This window comes from Cydia strobilella, chromosome Z (genome assembly GCF_947568885.1).
Source record: "Cydia strobilella chromosome Z, ilCydStro3.1, whole genome shotgun sequence".
Lineage (NCBI taxonomy): Eukaryota > Metazoa > Arthropoda > Insecta > Lepidoptera > Tortricidae > Cydia > Cydia strobilella.
In genome coordinates, this window is record NC_086068.1 from 47,433,094 (window position 1) to 47,453,254 (window position 20,161).

The 20,161-nt window shown below is 36.5% G+C and overlaps 2 protein-coding genes across 7 annotated transcripts in view; one reads left to right on the forward strand and one right to left on the reverse strand.

The window, feature by feature from the left end:
* Nucleotides 1-918: 918 nt before the first annotated feature.
* LOC134754850 (multiple C2 and transmembrane domain-containing protein-like) lies at nt 919-19,307 on the forward strand. Its single transcript, XM_063691295.1, has 14 exons — nt 919-1,280; nt 1,454-1,553; nt 1,703-1,839; nt 1,918-2,064; nt 2,525-2,690; nt 2,926-3,089; nt 3,431-3,650; nt 3,905-4,050; nt 9,098-9,243; nt 9,965-10,032; nt 13,042-13,145; nt 13,742-13,851; nt 14,128-14,225; nt 18,823-19,307. The coding sequence occupies exons 1-14, from the start codon at nt 1,162-1,164 to the stop codon at nt 18,949-18,951; spliced, it is 1,854 nt and encodes a 617-aa protein (XP_063547365.1). The 5' UTR covers nt 919-1,161; the 3' UTR covers nt 18,952-19,307.
* LOC134754841 (multiple C2 and transmembrane domain-containing protein-like) overlaps nt 19,254-20,161 on the reverse strand; it is a 71,964-nt gene continuing 71,056 nt past the window's right edge. For 5 of the 6 annotated variants that reach the window (XM_063691277.1, XM_063691278.1, XM_063691272.1 and 2 more), the window contains exon 14: nt 19,254-19,551. In XM_063691277.1, the coding sequence (XP_063547347.1) occupies nt 19,480-19,551 (72 nt within the window). In that variant the 3' untranslated portion in view covers nt 19,254-19,479. The remainder of the gene's footprint in view (nt 19,552-20,161) is intronic. The other variant, XM_063691273.1, reaches the window with a different exon arrangement.

Genomic DNA, 20,161 nt, shown 5'->3' on the forward strand with positions numbered 1-20,161 from the left:
CACCCCTTCAAAGTATGATTTTTGAGATAAAAAATATCCTGTCTCGGGACTTAAAACATATATTTATCAAATTTCAACTAAGTATATCGGTTCAGCGGTTTAAGCGTGAAGAGGAGTTGAAAAAAAGTTATTTTTTTAAAGTTTATATGTTTTTACTTCGGAAGGGTGTCAATGTTGATACTATAAATGAATTTAGCACCCTCAATTAATACGAAAACGTTACCAAACCCGGCCTAGCAGCTTCACTGATGTAGATAATCAAGATAAAAATGAGAGCCCTAAATAAACCTTCAAGAGCGGATATCTCAAAAACTATACAAGATATCGAAAAAGTTGACTTAATAAACCTTGTAACAAATTAAATCACTTTTCATTTTGTAAGTGGCGATGTCGTCCAGACGCATAATTTCCGAGATATAAACGATAAACCGAAAAATGGAACCTTCAAACCCCTCTCTCCCCCCAGCACCAGGGTTACGGCCGGGGACTTTTGATATGTTCACATCCTAACTAGTCCAAACAAAGCTACGAATACGAAGTAAAAAATTGTGTTCCTAGCATTTCCCTCTATACCTTCTTATTGCTTGGCCTAATAAACGTCTACTAAAGTTGACAAGACGCTAATAGTCGTTTGGCCCTTTCCATCATAACAATACGTCGGAAAGGGACAAACGATTATTAGCGGCTTGTTTAATTTTGCCACAATGTTATTAAGTAATAAGGTTATTTTTACCATTTCCAGGGCAGGCTTTAAGCCATCAGGCAGGCCGTATGCTTGTTTGACACCGACGTAATATTAAAAAAAGTTACGTAGTGACGCTGCCGTTTGGTCTACCTCTGCTGGTTTGTTGCTGATATGAGATAACTTTGCATGTCATGGCTGCATTGTACCTATTTTACGAATTAATAAATTATTAATATGTTGTTTTGAATATCCCTCAGTGATAAATTTTGACATCATACTGATAAATTATGGATATTTTGTTTAAAGTTGGTATCAATTACTCGATTAGCTGCTATTCTTATCAGTCGTTGCTTAAATATAAACATATATTAACTCATTAAAACACTCGATTGACACGTATTACACAAGACGGACGCTTTATTTTAATGTGTCGCTCACTGATTATTAGATAGTAGAGTTAACACTAGATCCGGGACATGGACCAGGAAGTTTCCGCGACCCCTAATGGAAGTTTACGGCACCGGCTGTCGGATGTTACCAGTCAAGATAGCGACAGTGGCATAGTCTATCGAAATACACATAGACCATTCAACATGTAATTACCAATAAACTAACTACCCGACTTAGTATCATTATTTTTTGAGTAATAAATTAATAATATAATAAACAAGTCGCAATATTTTTTTTTTTGGCTATAAATATTAACGTTGGTACTTACACGTTTTATGTTCTTGTTATTGTCCATGTTGAGGTTTATTTTATCGGTAGGTGGCGTCCAAGTACTTATTTAAACGCGGTAGCCCCGAATATTAGGACAATCAGGAAGAGATCTGCCTCATCAGTGGGAAGCGTTTCTAACTATGGAAAGGTAAATGTTTTACTTTGTTTATACTCATTGCTCTAATTTACTGATGTTATAAGGGTCACGTACAATAAGACCACCTTTTATCTGTGCACGGGAAGCCTGAATTTCAGTACTCGGTTGTGGTTGTGCTCATAATTAGTCAATTATTCCAGGACTCGTCATCGTCAGTTGATTATGGCAGAGAGTTCGGTAAAAAGAGGAGATGGAACACGCTGGTTACAGTTATGGTCGTGCAAGCTAGAGCTCTACCAAAAACTTCGGACAAAAGTTCGATGTACTGTAAAATCAGGTAGTAACAAAATATTATAGCCGTAGTTTTGATAAGAATATGACGTAATTGAACTAATTGATGACTTTACATTGACAGATTGGGGACCGAAATACATAAAACAAAGCCCGTTGCTAGATCGCAGCAGCCTGAATGGAAGGAACGGTTTCAACTCCATATTTACAGAGACCACTTGTTAAAGGTCTCCTTATGGGACAAAGACAAACAGAAGAGTTTTATGGGCAGGTACTTATATATATTAATATTATAAACTTGGTTCTTGTAGCTTTTCTTGTGTATGCAATTTAGTAACTGAACGAATTTATACAGGGTGTGCGTACTATACTATGGGTACTATATTAATCATCAAAAGTTTGTGGGAGTGTCAAAAGGAGGAGTCTTTTTGTATTCGCTACTGTTACCGGCCTTTCCGCCTATGATAGTTTCTGACCTATCCGCGGTATACGCGGTAAGGTCGGCAAACTTTTTTGTCAAGAAGAGCCAAACGCAGTAGAAATCACCAGTTATAGGTATCTCAAAGAGTCCCAAATGTTTTCAGTGGTTTTATTAAACTAAAGTGTTAATGTTTTGGGACGCTCGAAAAGCCGCAATCGTGCCTTCAAAGAGTCGCATGCGGTTTAAACCCTGTAATAGGATACTTAGTTAGGTATTTCAAAAAATCAGCACCTATTTATTATGTGTGCAGCTGTGTGGTGGATTTGACGACGTTGGACAAGGAGAGGACACATGAACTGCGCCTGGAGTTGGACGATGGCTTCGGTGAAATCCATTTATGTGTTACAATGTGCACCGTTCGCGACGACCCCTTGACTACTGAAGCTGTTTCAGGTGTCTCGTTGAAATATAAAAGCGTGAGTGCATTTTGAGCTCCGCACATGCTTATAGTAGCTGAGGCGTTAAGGCCAACTAACCCCGCACTTTTGTACGTTCTATGTTCGTTAGAAACCTAACCTAATATGATGAGAACATGTAAAATTCATACACTTTTTATTAAAGGCTCTGTACAGAAGACACTGTATAAGATTATCTAAAACGACTTCACTTAAAATGATACATACTCACCGGTTTATAATAATGTTATTCCAGAACGTTCTGAAACTAGTAGGGCAACTGCACGTGACTGCCGTAGCAGCAAGGGGCTTGAGCTCCAAACCAAATGCATATTGCACCTTGGAATTACACAATCAGAGAGTGCAAACACACAGTATACATTCTAGTAGCGAGCCTGTATGGAACAAAAGATATACATTGTGAGTACCTATACCTAAATAATATATTGTGTTGCCTCAAATTTGTCGATCAATTAGCACTGGCGGGATTTTGTCATGACACTATTCTCTATCTGAAAAATGTATCCCACCGCACACATCCGCCGTAAAACCATTAGAAAAATCAATTAATTGTTTACCGTACTTTCCCGGAAGAATATATTTAGTGTGAAGATAGTTCTGATTTTTGCCCCACCAACATACAGCCTATATGAATTTGGAAGTATGTAACTAATAGCGCGAGTTGTGGTTGATTTTTCCAATGGTTGTTACGCCTGTTATGCGTAATGGAAGAAATAGCTGATATTTTTTTTATTTTACAGTGACGTGTACGATATGACCTCAACACTGGATGTTAAAATAAAAGACAACTCGCTCAAAAGCTCCTTTGGTATCGAGCACCTAGGCAAAGTATCCATACCGTTATTTAGGATAACGAATGGCGAATTGCGATGGTTCGCGCTTAAAGATAAGAATAAAAGAAACAGTGCTAAAGGAAATCATCCAAGGGTCCTATTGCAGATGTCTATAGTTTGGAGTCCCGTGAGTTTACTTTCAACATTAACTTGATTCGCTTTAGGCGCTCTACCATATACATTAATGTAATGTACTGCAAATTGGTTGCGAATTTCAATTGTGGACTGTACTGCGGAAGTGTAAATCAATAAATTAATATACAATAATACTTCTGGCAGCATAAACATAGTATAATTACAACAAATTACCTACTTATTTTTCAATTATTTAGGTATTATATGTATGTCCAAGTATTACAAAATTTGTATTTTTTTTCTCAGATTAAAGCAGCGCTAAAGTTATTTTCTCCTAAGGAAGTGAAATATATAGAAAAACCAAGAAAACTGGACATCGATGTTGTGTATAAGAATGTAATTTTCATACAAGATGTGTTTGATTTTCTGCACATAGTCGACGATGCATATAAGTAAGTGACCTATTTACTTTTTTTTATTAGTACATGTGCTTTAATTACTACTTACTACGTATGCTTGCGATTTGTATGCATAGCCCACACTTGCTGCTTGAGCGAGTTCTGGTTTACCATAAGCAAACTAAGATTTTTCAAGGGTTTGAACACAATCTGTGATACATAACTACAAATTAAATATATCTAATACTATTTTCGAACTAACAAACTCGTATACTGTCTAGTTTATTTCCACTTTCTCGATGGTATTAAATATTGTAGATATAATGTTCAAATTATTTAAAACTATTAGAAACAATACTAAAAGTAACATTGTTATTTTTGTCGTTTCTTGTAATGAAGTAGAAATTTCCTAAACCCATTTTAATACCTTTTTGGAGTAAATCAGTAGAGTTTATTTATTTCAAGTGCACAGTTCGATCGACATATTAGTGACTAGTTTGATAGATCGATTAGCTGTCTGATAATTATATCATGACCTTACGTCAACCCAATTTAATTTGTTTATGTGTATTAAAATTGTAAACAATAAGATAAGGTTAGCTGAGAGGAGAGAGTAATGAGCTACGCTGTTGTAATTGCTTATTCTTTTTTCTACCTTTTATATAATGGAAATGATGTGGTGTGGTTTCTAAAGTTTTTGCCATATTTAGTACTTCAAACATCCTAGCATGCATAATTATTGTTATATAATTATTGTTATTCTAATTTATATAGTAATATTTAAAACTGTAGTACTTGTTTCGTTTATATTCCCTAAATTATTTGGGCAATTTGACACTAGAATATTTTTTATACCCTTTTAAGAAGAAAGCTTTCTTATAACAAGTTCGGTTCAATATACAGATTAGTCCCACTTTTGTCAAAACGCAGTTCTCATGATGGGATCCATGAGGAATCGAGGGAACTCCTCAAATGTGAAAGGCATACATATAGTTATTTTTATATTTTTATCAACAAGTCCAGCATTTCCATTTAAAAAAAGTGACATTTGATGAAGTGGAACTGCTGATGATGATCAGAATGGAACTTCAATGACACATTGACTTGGACCTGGACTCGGACCCGGACCCGGGTCTGGACATGGACCCCAACTCGGACCCGGACCCAGACCGAACTCGGACCCAGACTTTAACCCGGACCCCGACTCGGACCCGGACCCAGACCGAACTCGGGCCCAAACTTGGACCCGGACAGCCGGACACGGACTCTGATCTGAACCCAGACCCGGACCCGGAAATGCTACTAGAAAAGTGGGTTAGGTGGTTGGGTGTATTTGAACTGCGATTCTCACAAAACAGAACTGCTATCAGAATAAAAACCGGCCAAGTGCGAGTCGGACTCGCGTTCCAAGGGTTCCGTACATTACACAATTTAAACAATGTATTTTTTATGTGAAACGTGAGTGAAATGTCTTTAAAAAACCCGTAGGGGTCGGATCAAAAACTAGGTAATTAATTCCGACTCAGGCTTGACTGCAATTTCTAATAGGTTTTCCTGTAATTTATAGGTAAAGATCTATTTTGTATTTTTTTCAAAATTTTAGACCCAGTAGTTTCGGAAATAAAGGGGGGGGGGGGTGGTTTATCCTAAAATTATAAAAAAAAATATTTGAGATTATTTAGGTAAGAACTGTTACCCTTATAGAAGCGAAATGCTATCAGAAAAGTGGGTTAGGTTAGGTTAGAACTGCGACCCTTACAGAAACGAAATGCTACTAGAAAAGTGGGTGGTTTTACCTCCTTTTCTACATAATTAGGCAAAAGATGCTGTCTTTTTCATTTCATTGTCTGGAATCTAAGAGTGGACCATCAACAATAAGTAAACTTTCAGCGGCATCCCCCATTGAAGTCGGTTTCTTTTTCCTAAATTTTTTTTTATTACTTATTTATTTATTAAAGTATCGTTCTCTAAACCAAACAATTTTTGATCTAGTTAAATCATTATATTTAAAGATTTTGAACCGACTTCAAAATTCCTATTTTTTATAAAATGTTTGTTACCTCAAAACTGTCACTAGGTATAGTCGTAACGTAATTAATTTTGATGGCATTTCAAACTGTTTTATGAAGTCGTTTTTTTATATTAAACAAAATTTACATTATTTTGCCAATGAATCATTGTATAAGTATAATGCCAAAGTAAGTGGCAGGTATCACGCATTATCCCTACTAATAATCCCTTCATGCTTTAACCACTGAAACGGTGTTCATGACATTTGGCATGGAGATAGTTTTAGTCTCTAGGCTCGAGGCTCGAGGAAGGACATAGCATCGTTTTTATCAAGCTCCATCATCATTCCGCGAAGACGAGGGCAGTACATAGCTGGGTATACATATAAAGGTGTTATGATCCAAATTTCGAAATATTGACGAAACCTTCAATAAGTTCAATGTAATTGAGAACAGGATTTGTTTCAAAGTCCAAAGAGTAGGTATTCTAACGATACAGTGTTATCATTGTACTGGGAAGGTCGAGCAGATAAGTAAGCTATATATCATTATAAGTAGATTTAAATTCATATTATTCTTCTACTTTACAATATTAATCTTGTTGTAAAGTGTCGTAAAATTAGGACTATACCACATGAAAATAAAATAAAACAGTGCAATAAATACCTAGGCATTATAGGTAACCCTGAAAGTTCTTAGAAAAGGCCATTTATATAATACCGGGTGTGGCCTGTAACACGAGCTAATAATTTAAACATAAATTATAGGTACTGCTCAAACGATGAAACTTTTGTTCAATAACTTTTAATCGTTGCATAGCAGGTACTTGGAATTGTGTCTTGGTTTAATTTTGCGGGAAGCAATTTTCGTAATGTTAAGCTTGGATAATGGTGCCTACGGGAATTTCACTTCTTTATTTAGTTTGTTTGTTTTGTGAAAAACTTATACTAGTAAAATTACTCTTAGTTATTTTAGTGTTTTTTCTATGGGATCTTTTGCTATTTGTGGAGCCAGATCATTGCTTGGACTGACAGTTTGTCCAACTAAACATCCATTACACCTGGCGGTGTTAAAGGTAATGGGTGGTTAGGAGTTTAAGTTCCAGGCTTGAGAGGGCCTGGCATCTCTTCTTTACCAACATAAGAGATGAACTATCTCCCAGGTCTCAAAGCTCAGCTGTTAGATGGAAGTGAGGGCATCACGTGCGTGCCATTCGGAGTAATCTGAGCTCACTAAAGTCGGCAGTAATTGAGATCTGGTCCCCTATTAAATATATTTATATATTTCGGTGCTCTGGCGCATGCTAGTGCTGATTGCGGGGAAGGATTCTGTCGTGACTATTATTATAGCTAACTCGTGAGTAAATGTCAAAAAACGTTTACACAAACGCCCCAAGCGGATACTGGATCAACTAACCTTTACGTATGTGTGCGTGGTACACATGCATACTAATAAAAACTATGGCGCCTTTTTCCTTGACCTTTAACAGTGAACTACAATGAGGTTTCTATTATTTCACCTTATTGCAAAGCAATCACGTGAATAATAAATACACCTCATTGTAGTGCACTGTACACGGTCAAGGAAAAAGGCGCCAATATGTAATATCTATTCACATTCAGTGACGATTTACTATACCAGTCTTTTATAAATGGTATCACGAAACAATATTTTAGTCGCAAAAGTAAAAACGCGATGTGTAAAAATGTCGTTTATTTCGCATGTCGCATGCATAACAAACCAAAAGATATTTTCTACGGGTAGCACTTATAGTAAATTAGTTCGAAATAATATAAATCCACTGTTAAAACTGGGACGTAAATAATGTAACTAGTTAGCACGAGCCACGAAGCATTGACGCGTTTCGGAGTAATATTGTTAAGTCGAAGAGGCAAAATCGTTTCTTTCTCCCAGGCGCAACAACAATTTATAGTGATTATACTTAAATTATTAATTAAAATTCAAAAAAATTTAATTTTCTGTGTGACTTTTATAGTTTGACGGTTACTATGACTTTTTTTTAATGTTTCGTTTCACGTAGGGAAATTTTTTAAACATTTTTTCGTGAAACTATTTAGTAACTTGGTGTTAATAAAAACGATTATATTATGTTCATATAAATTAAATTATATTAAAACTATTAAAACAATGTGAGGTACCTTAATAACAAAAAAAAATTAAACGTGTTATACTTGAAACTAAATCCCTTATGGCAGAATTGTTGAAAAAGTGACCGCTTTCAGCTTTAAATAATAGTTCCTAATCTCTCCGGTGGCGCTAGTTAGGCTCTGGGACATGAGTATAACATGAACCAACAAATAACCCGACCAAATTACGTAGGTTGTTTTTGGTAGTATTTCGGTGTATGGTGGCGCCGCCTAATTACTGTTTTTTGATGGACACTTTTCATACATAGAGATTTGGCTCCTTTATATAGTCTCCATGCTTGAAACGGAATTTGTGTTAAAAATGCAGTTTTTTATTTATTTTTAACAATTGCATGCGAGTTTCTTAAGCCACCACAGATAAAGGAGTAAACATGTTTTTCCGCGGTGACACCATCTAGTTGATCTATATGGAACCATCAGGTGAGGAAATTTTGTTGGAAAGTTGATGCCGACGGCGCCGTTTTAAGTATGGATGGTATAGAAAGGATGCCAATCTCTTATGGCAGAATCGTTGCAAAAGTGACCGCTTTCAGCTTTAAATAATGTTTTAATAATTTAATAGTTCCTAATCTCTCCGGTGGCGCTAGTTAGGCTCTGGGATATGAGTATAACATGAACCATATAAGGCAACAAATAACCCCGACCAAATTACGTAGGTTGTTTTTGGTAGTATTTCGGTATGGTGGCGCCGCCTAATTACTGTTTTTTGATAGACACTTTTCATACATAGAGATTTGGCCATATACTACTCTTTGGATTTGGCTCCTTTATATAGTCTCCATGCTTTTAAGTTTCGCCCCCCGTCGTTAACTGTCAACATGTATACCTGTATCTATGCACATTTCCTTTCAGTCATGGAGACTACTTTCAGTTCTGATGAAACCTTATACATCATGTCCGTGAACAATAATATTTCCTTTACAGGCGGTTTTTAGAATGGGACAATCAAGAGCTATCACTGCTGGTGCTGGTCGGTTGGCTGGTCTTCTGGTTCTACTTCAGGCCCTGGACTATCCCGCTGCTTCTATTGGCCCCATTTGTACTCCAATTAATCGTAGGCCGAACTTCAGGTATTCCTTTGCATCTGTGCAGTTAGACCAAGCTGAAGTTGGCAGCGAATTTGATAGCCCACACATGGCCCACACCGTGTAAGTGTTATTTAAACGTCATAATTTCATAGAAGTTTGACGTTTAAAACAACAATTGCACAGTCTGGGGCCCAGACTGGGCTATCAGATTCACTGCCAACTTAGCTTGGTCTAACTCTAGCTAGTTTTAAGGGCCTTAGCAAAAAGTCCATGTATTTTATGTATGCATGTAAAACAATTAGCCTGTGAACGTAGTAGACATATGTTTATCTCTAATTTGATAATAATTCCAGGATGGCAGATACTTATGGAGCGTTGTCTGATCCGCTACTATTGGTGTAGACTGTAGTTAGCATAAATAATATTTATCTATTTAATATTAGATCTAAACGAGCCTGGATCTAAATGCACTACATTTGGCAACCTGTTCGTAACAATTCGTGGTAGAGTTATTTTATCCGTAAACGACAACTTGTGGGGACATATTTACAAGCTTTTTTTCTGATTTTGACCAGTTTCTGATGTCCAAATACGTAATCTGAAATTTAGAACGGTAAAAAATTACCTACTTAATGTTTATTACATTCCCTTGCCGACTAATTAGGCTGAAACGAAACGAACATTTTCAACCACATTGGGGAAATAATGCTTAGGTATCTGTCACAATGTGATGTTTATTTTTACCGATTTTTGTTATTTTTAGATGATAAAGTATTGGTAACGTCGTATAGGGAGTGCGGAGATGCAAGCTTGATGAACACTAGTGAAAGGGTAAGTAGAATGGTGACAATAGTCAAAACCTTTTGATAATTGTTAAGGTGCCGTAAGTTCAGAGAGCGGAGTTTTTGAAAGATCATACTTACCGCTTTTTTAAATCACAATACGGGTAGCCAAATATTTAACTAGCAATCTTGAGGATTTTCTCTAGTGACTTCATCGATGCGAATCCTGATTATTTGACTTTCGATTGATAGGAAAAAAGCACGAATATACATATAGGTCTAAAACGCACTTTAAATAATTGTAACAATTTATGCACAAAAGCTAAAAATATGAAAATTGCTTCTAAACATGGACAATTTAATTTTTGAGGAAACTCGTCGATTAGGTATATTTTTTTTGGTTACCGCGGTCCCGAGCACGCACATCCATTACGCTCACGCTCAGTGAGAGTGAGAGAAGAACACGAACCTAGGAATCTACGGGGCCTTAAGTGTTTGTGAGATGAGAATGTTATCGAATGTGACAGATATCGGATGTAGGATCCTACATCCGTGTAGTCAGGCCGAGGGGCGCGCCCGGGCGCCGTCTTTAGCGGTCACGCACACTAGAACGAGCTTAATGCCTACACATACGCACAGAAACAAATATTATCGGTCCGACAGCTACGGGGGGCTCCGACATGGCTGAATTTATCGGAGGCGTTTTTCCAATATCGGATGTCAGAAGGCGCCGTGTGAAAATGCTTTTACGGTTGTTATGCGTAGTAGAGCAGGAGGGCCGGATTTAGAGGTGTGGAGGCACCGGGGCAACAAAGGAGTGGAGGCCCTGGCCCCAAATAATTTTCCTATCCTTTCCTAAGTCTCTATTGTGAGGGCCCCTCTTTTGTATAGGCGCGGGGCAGTTGCCCCGGTTGCTCTCCCCTAAATCCGGCCCTGTAGAGCAGCGCAGAGATACGATGAGCAATATGAGCATGACAGCAGGAGTCCAATTAGACTCAAGAAAGTGGCAGAAGATTATGTGATAACGTAACTATTTACTACGTCATCCTCATCTTCTATATATGTATACATCGTTCGGGTCGAATAATTGGACCCCTCAGTTTAGTCTTTTCTTATCTTATAGGTGTCTTGTGTGGAGAGTAGTAGTGAATGTATTATACGAATGGGTGAATGTGTTTTGAAGTGCACTGTATTTTAAATCCAATACAGTGCACTTTAACATTGAAGTAACTTTTCGTGAAGTTTGCTGTTAAACTTTGCTATCGCTACAAAAAAATATGTTAATTTTAAAATTCCGCTATTTGGCTCATGAAGAATGAGATTGATAGCGCTAAAATATTAGAATAGAGAAATCTAGAATAGAAAAATATTAGAATAGTAACTAGGTAAATTTATAATAAATTTTCACACTTTCTAAAGCAGTGTCCAGGCGGAACAAATTTTCACACAATTAGATTGACAATTTTAATTGTGTGGTCTGAACGCAAAAATGAAATTCGAAGGCATTGGCTCAGCAATATTAGGCGTGGCTTACTCCGCGATTTCGTCGCGCCGCTACAAGTACATGCGGCCCACACCAATTTTGGTGTCTAGCAGTGGTTGCCGCGCACCGCTACGGAATGGACGCCTGCTCGCGCTTGCGCTTTACGCGTTAATGCGCAATAAAATATCTGTCCTGAATTTTGACATTTGCGGCAGTAATGTCGCGCTGCAATATTTCTGCAGTAATGCTGCCGACTGCATTACTGCCGAAACTATCAAATTGAATATTCTTTATATAAAATGACCTTTTTGATATTATGCTGTCGACTGCATTACTGCCGCAATTGTCAAAATCGATGTCACTGCCCGGATTTTTGACATTTGCGGCAGTAATGTCGCGCTGTAATACTGCCCCAGGAATGCTGGTGTAAAATGTCATAATGGCAATTTATCGAGAAATTTATGACATTTGACGTTTCCTGCAGTATTGTCGCGCCGCAGCCGACTGCATTACTACTTCAAATGTCAAAAACAATGTCCCTGCCCGTATTTTTTAATTTGCGGCAGTAATGTCGCGCTGCAATACTGCCGCAGTAGTGCAGCTGCGGTCGGAATCCAAACGTCGCCTTTAGTTATGATTGCTGAGTGTGTTAAACTATGTTATACGAAATACATATAATATTAGGTGACGGTACTAGATTCGGACGGAGCCAACCTTTGCGGTAATCACGCCCAAGCCACACCTTTCGAAAGAGCTCGGTCCAATCGGCAACGTTTAGGCAAGTTCACCTAAATGAAGTGACAGTGAACCTTCTGTACTTAGTACTATTATTTATTCTTTGCCAATATCACTATGTATTATGTAATTGTGTACGTATGGACGGTAGATGAGTGTGACAATCAAATTGCCAATTTAATTTCTGATCAATTGGCAATAGATATAGTATTGTCCCGTGTGGACTCCCACTGAAAACCGTCCGATACGAGTACAACAACATTAGTATGGATTTTTCTTAACTATGGAATCAATCTGAACAGCAGGGGTATCTTCTCCCTAGTAGATTTTTGTATTTGAAAAGTGTCAAAAACCCGTCTCTCCTAAACCCGGAGAAACTGAAAATTTAGATGAATGCAAGGGAAGGGATAGCAGATAAAGCAAACAAAGCAAGTTGAATAAGGTTTTTACAAGCTTTTTATTAACTTGCAATATACCTATATAATATGTTTGTTAGGGTCCAATCTTGCAAGTTAAATTCAACCCAGTTCCCAACTTCCAATGAAGCTGAAAATTTGCATGTACATATGTAAGTCGGATGACAATGCAATATTATGGTACCATCGAGCTGATCTGATGATGGAGACACGAGGTAGCCATAGGAACTCTGTGATAAAACAACGCACCCTAATTGTGTTTGGGGTTTTTAAAATTGTCTCGATGAGCGTTTAGTTGCCTGTGGAAAGAGAAGTACAGTCAGCGATAAAAGCTTGTACCAAAAATGAAATTTTTGCCAAAAACTTATTATAGAAATAGTCAACAAGGATCATTCCATATGACAAACCTGTTTATTTTTTTCAGCATGACAAAAGTTTACCAGGAAAAATTAAGACTTTACCGAAAGTGTCTATAAAAATTATTGACAACATAGAACTAGTGGTATCGTTTGCGGAAAGAATTTACAAGTAAGTATATAGGTCAGTATAGTTACAGTGATGATAATATTAAGCAGAGCTTACTTACTGATTTTGATAATTTTAACTTTGAATTCTCAGCGTAAACCATATCACATAGGGAAAAGAAAATCCATATTCGAACCTTTAGTAGGTTATGTGTGTCACGGTCAGTATTCATCCCTGGCATTGTTGGTTGGCCCCAAATGGATGAAAGAAGGTGTTGAAAATATTGAAATAATATAATATTAGGGTCGGCAACGCGCGTGTAATATCCCTGGTGTTGCAGGCGTCCATAGGCTACGGTAACTGCTTACCATCAGGCGGGCCGTATGCTTGATTGCCACCGACGTGGTATAAAAAATATATAATTCGGCAACCCGTCTTTGACATCGGACTCTGGATAACAGCATTAACAGCCAGACGAGAGACCCATATCTAATGTGTCGAATGCTGAATTATTTTTTCAGTCTAAAAAAAAATTTAACGTCTAAACAATAATAATAATTGAAATAATGTGTATTATTTGCTAAAAGCCTGAAATAAACGATATTCTATATATTTAATTTTTTATTTAAACCAAAACTAAGGAATCCCATTTTTTTCAGTCTAGCTACGTTTAAGGTGCCATTCCTGAGCTACGTCACAATGGTTTTACTTTGTGGGGCGTCCTTTGCTGTATATTTTATTCCAATAAATTACATGATGATAGTCTTTGGTAAGTATAATAATTGAAAAAAAAAGTCTAGCAATCAGGTGCACTACTATATATACCAACCTAATTACATCTTCCCTAATATATACTTAGGTACTTTACCCAGTTTACGAGTATCATATACATAACGGTTTAAACTTATTTTCAACACCTTTCCGAATTGATTCCTTAATTGGCACGATTAACCCTGTTTTAAGACAAAAAGGTGATCAATTTTGCAGATATTGGCTGCCAATAATAGTTTATAAGTACTTACGTATTCCTTTTTATATTTCACAGGCACATACAAATTCTTCAGAAAACATTTGAATCCTAGTAGAAAACCGAACAACGATTTGGTTGACTTTATTTCAAGGATACCGGACAACGAGATATGGGTAAATAATTAAATATTGTCCGACTAGCAGGTTACTGTTACCTTACTGGTTTGATAAGCTAAGAAAGAGAAACAGTGGGGAAAGAAAGACGCTTATAGGGAATTCACATACTGTTCCTTCTGTCCCGAGCACATTCAGCTATGGTCCTATAAATATTTAAAAAAATTAAATTGCGATTGAAATTTCACTAATCGTTTCAAGACTTATTTAGCAACAACGAACCACTTCGCTCAATTTTGTATTTTGAATTATATTTAAAACAGACGATGCAGGACCGTATTTATTTACGGAAATACGACAAAGTCAATAGGCGCCTATATAATAGTATTTTATCCACATCGATATCATAACCTCCCTATCCGCCAAGACGAGCAAAGCGAAGCCCAAGGGCACTACCTACTTGTTCTAGAAGCCCTTCGTCGTTTTTTTGAACCCTCATAACGGGTTTGGATTATACCAGATAAACAAAATTCTTAGATATAATATCAATAGTGGACTTTAGATTTTATTCATATCTAAAAAACCCCTTTTTCGTCACACTCACTCACTCACTGATGGTGATCATCAAAACTTCTAGGGCAGCGGTTCCTAACCTGGGGGTAATTACCCCCGTGGGGGTAAAACTGGCATTTTACGGGGGTACCTATCTATAAGAAAAAATATTAATGATTATGGAGGGGTAAAATCGAGTTCCCTAGTTAGTCAAAGGGGTCACAGTACTAAAAAGATTAGGAACCACTGCTCTAGGGTACTTCCTGAAGTCCTAGGATGCATTGGTACGTAAGATAGTCTTAGTACACAAACAACAAACAAATTCAAAAACTTGAAATTTTTTGCCCCTAAGAGGGTGAAAAGGGGGGTGGAATTTTGTATGGGGAATCAATAACCGCTGAACGGTTACCTAATAATTCTCCGAATAATTTTTAGCAGATTATCGATTCGCAGACAACGATTCGCCGAACATCGGTTCGCAGAGTGATTTATTTGTAGATGCAAAGATATAACTCCGTAATAGATGAAACAGTCTAAGGAAAAAACGTGCCTCAAAAATCAAGAAAATTTGATTCTCGTTCAGAGGGCGCTACTAGTTTTGGCCAACTGTCGTATAGATGGCGTTGACGGTTTCGTTTGTTATTTAACAATTTTAACGCATATCAGTGACAGAACATGGGTCAAAATTATAAAAATAATTAATGCAAATAAAAAAAATCATTGATTCATATTTAAATACATTTTATCGTATTTTTATAAATCTTTATTTTTAGTTTTAAAGTGTGTCGACAGATGGCAGTGAATTTACTGGGGTTACAAAATTTACTATGACAGTACCGCTCTAGTATAAGTTACTCTATGGTAGATGTAACTTTTGGTCGACTAACGTTGCGCAGACTCTTGGTTCATATACTGTTCAGTTCGCTTCTGTGTAAATTAACAGAACTATTATTGGACGATTTTCATTTGGCAGAGTAATCTTTTCGTTTAAGCAATGTTTAGTCCAATAACACATTTTATACATCGTTATTTTCGAAATAAAAACTTCTTACAAAAAAACCGACTTCAAAAAGGATGAAATAAAATATAATCTTTTTTAAGTATGCATATACGTATGTTAAGTATATGTATAAAAAGAAAGTTACGAAGACGTTAGCGAATATGTAGTGCCAAACTCGTGGTAAGGCTACAGTTGCACTACATCAAATTGGTGGTTTTCGGGAGGAAATGCTTTAGTTACTTTAGAAAAAAACGAAATCACTATACACGTGCCTTTAATATTTGAAAGTTCCCTCAATTCCTCATGGCTCCTAATCATCAGATCAGAACCAGATTAAGAGGCCGGTGTCGATTTTAGAGCAAAAATGTAAAATTGATAGATTTAGTCGTTGAAATTATACACGTTTTGTTACGTAATATCTAAATAACAAGTATTGGTTTCTATTAGCACGTCTTCTCATCTTGCCTTTTAATAATGAGGTCGCGAGCGTGCGTCACCGGTAATATATGAAGAGAAGGGGCATTTTTTTAAAATTCATCAAAAAATTATAGTGGTAAATTATACAAATTGATGTATAAGAATAGTTTCAGCAAATGCTGTAGATTGTTTAAGTATCAAAATTACGTTGAAATTAAGTCGATTTTCAGAGATATTGTCACTTGTTTTGAAGTAATTTCTGGAGAAAATTGAATTCGTTTAACTTTCATTTCCTCGAATTCTAAGTCATATAACAAAAATGTAATCTGATAAAGGTTAAGTACAGAATATGTGTAATACAAATTTACCATTTTTAGCAGTCCAAACTTTACGAAATTTACAAATAAGAGCGAGAAAATCAGTGCTTTACGCGCGTTTACCTAAACGTCCATCAGAAAAAAAATCATTACTAATTTAGTGTCTGTTTTCAAAAAAAATATCAGATAAAAGGCAAGATAAGAAGACGTGCTAATAGAAACCAGTACTTGTTATTTCAATTAGGTAACAAAATGTGTACAATTTCACCGACTAAATCTATCAATTTAACATTTTTGCGACTAAAATCGACACCGGCCTCTTAATATGGGACCACCTTGAAGGTACCTCCTTTCAAACAGAACCAAAAAAAAAGACAAATCGAACCACGGGTCTCGGAGTAAGTAATCGGTGAACATACTTAAAAACCGGACAAGTGCGAGTCGGACTCGCCCACCGAGGGTTCCGTACTTTTTAGTGTTTGTTGTTATAGCGGCAACAGAAATACATCATCTGTGAAAATTTCGACTGTCTATTAGCTATCACGGTTGATGAGATACAGCCTGGTGACAGACAGACTGACGGACAGAGGAGTCTTAGTAATAGGGTCCCGTTTTTACCCTTGGGGTACGGAACCCTAAAACACACCGAATTTTTAACCTAAATATGCACAAAAGCATAGCATAGGTATAGGTCAAATTAAAACTTATACAATATAGGTTTTAATTTTATGGCAACTTCTGTTAGTGAACATAAGTAGACAATTAAATGTATCAAAACCATCTTTATCAGACTCAAACTAAAAGTTATTGTGTAGGTTAGTTATGTCCTAGAGTAGCCATAAATAAGAGAGAAGTTCTGCTAATCAATATTAATGCCAAATGAACATTCGACCTATTGTGTTTCGACCAATGGTTTCTCGGGTAATTATGACAGTTTCCAAATGATTATTTTACGAATAGTAAATATGCATATCAATTGCTCTCTTGCAAACCACTATTATGCGTAATGAGATTCTGCCAATCGTTACTCGGCCAAAGAACCCGTCGGCAAATCGTTGTCGGCGAAACAAAAATCGGCGTTTTTTTTTCGGCATGTCAATAGGGCACCAGGGAAGAGATCCCTCAAAGGGATAAGTTCGCCTTTGTACATCTTATTATTTGTACCATGTAATTTTTAATATGTATATTTGTACAATAAAGAGTTTACTACTACTACTACTACTACAATTTACTCATAATATGTCCCATAATTCTTATTTTAATCCGTCTACATTATGTATTGAAGAGGGTGAGCAATTGATAAGCATATTTACTATTCGTAGAATAATCATCTGGAAACTGTCTTAATTACCCGAGAAACCATTGGTCGAAACACAATAGGTCGAATGTTCATTTGGCATTAATATTGATTAGCAGAACTTCTCTCTTATTTATGGCTAGACTAGGACATGCCTACACAATAACTTTTAGTTTGAGTCTGATAAAGATGGTTTTGATACATTTAATTGTTTTCTTATGTTCACTAACAAAAGTTACCATAAAATTAAAACCTATATTGTATAGGTTTTAATTTAACCTATACCTATGCTATGCTTTTCTTCATATTTAGGTTAAAAATTGATTAAAACCTAAACTAGAAGCAATTACGGTATTTAGTTTTATTTAATATTTAGTTTTTTATGACACAAGCTTACAACGGCAGCAGGATAGATGTGATTCTTAGTCAGTCAACTAACAAGAAGATATATTTTAAATGAAAAAACATATAAACTTAATAATTTTAATATTTTTTATAAATCATCATCTGTATAAGCCAACAATCTGTTTCTAATTATTAATCTAGTCTAGGTATACCTATAGATTTGACATACAAAATGTTTTTCTTTTCAACACACCAACTTGTAAATGTTATTTTTATTCTACAAAAAATCAATTCTAGTTATTATAAAATATGCATTTTTACTACCAGATTGGCAAAGTAATTTGAAGTGTTGTGCTTTGAAACTCTGAAACGTTCAAGATTCCGCTTTTTGAACCTAACTCAATTTTGGAATCTTAACGATTGCTCTAACTTTAACGATGTATAAAATGTGAAACGTTATTCGACTAAACATTGCTTAAACGAAAAGATTACTCTGCCAAATGAAAATCGTCCAATAATAGTTCTGCTAATTTACACAGAAGCGAACTGAACTATATGTGAACCAAGAGTCTGCGTAACGTTAGTCGACCAAAAGTTACATCTACAAATAAATCACTCTGCGAACCGATGTTTGGCGAATCGTTGTCTGCGAATCGATAATCTGCTAAAAATTATTCGGAGAATCATTAGGTAACCAAATCACCGATTGATTTCTTGTATGGTTTGCAGAAAGACTGGAAAGAATTAAGCGTCCCGGAGCCTATGCAGCGAAGCAGCGAGCGAAGCAGCGGACAAAACAAGCTTGTGAGGAGCGTCAGCGGCCCGGGCCCGACCACCGACCTAGACCCCCCCCTATGACTCGCACTAACAAACATTTAGATCAATTATTTATACCAGACATCTATACATTTAGTCAATAAAAAATACTGTATAGCTGTATAGTGTGTGTGTGTTAAAGATTTAAAGCAGTTATTGTTAGTCACTAACTCCAGTAAAATAACTAGTGGTTTTGATAGTATCTAATAGTAATAAAACACACTTTAGGTACCTATCTTAGTAGTATTGGCTAAATGTACTGGCAGGCTTAGTTCAATACACTGTAAATAATTTTAAAGGTATGTAGAAGGTACTTTAGCGTATAAATGAAATAAATTACTAAATAACGTCATGAAAATTTATTTACTTAATCCATTAAACTAAAATCACAATTTGCATTACACCTATATTCGGCTAATGTAGACCTAGACGGCTCTGTGTTACGATATAATGTCGCCGACCGACAATCTTCAGCCTTTTACAATCTTGCACCTCTCCTAAGTCTATATATGGCACCATATATTTATACTCGTACGTAGAGCAGAGCGGACGCCGGCCGCCCTCAAGCTATCACCGCCTCTTCATTATGGAACCTTGTCTGTTAAAATTTGGCTCAGGAACTTTCAGCTCTCGCCACTCCTTCTGTAAAAGATTTCAACGAGGGATTAAATAATACTACGGCAGATAGTTACATTGTGGGAAACAGGACGGCTTTGTGCGACAGCACAGAATAAATAATAGTACGTACAGAAGGTTCACTGTATAACAAAACCCCTGTTTAGGTATATTGAATTTGCCTAAACGTTGCTGAATCGAGCTCTTTCGAAAGGCGTGGTATGGGCGTGGCTACCGCTACGGTTGGCATCGTTCGAAGCGCGTACCGTCACTTATTATTATGTTACGTTTAACGTACTAGTTTAACAGATTTTGAAATTTCCTGCAGTAATATTGCATTCGACTGCAGTACGACAATACTGCAGACTGCATTACTGCCGCAAAATCAAAATCGAAGTCGCTGTCAGGTTTTTGACATTTGCGGTAGTAATGAATTCGGCAGTCGGCAGCAGTATTGCAGCGCGACATTACTGCCTTACTGTTGCAAATGTCAAAATTGATGTCACTGCCAGGATCTTTGACATTGCGGCAGTAATGCAGTCGGCAGTATTGTTGGGCTGCAATATTACTGCTCCAGTCGACTGCGTTACTGCAAGAAATGTCAAATACATAGGTCATTACCTAATACAAAATGTAT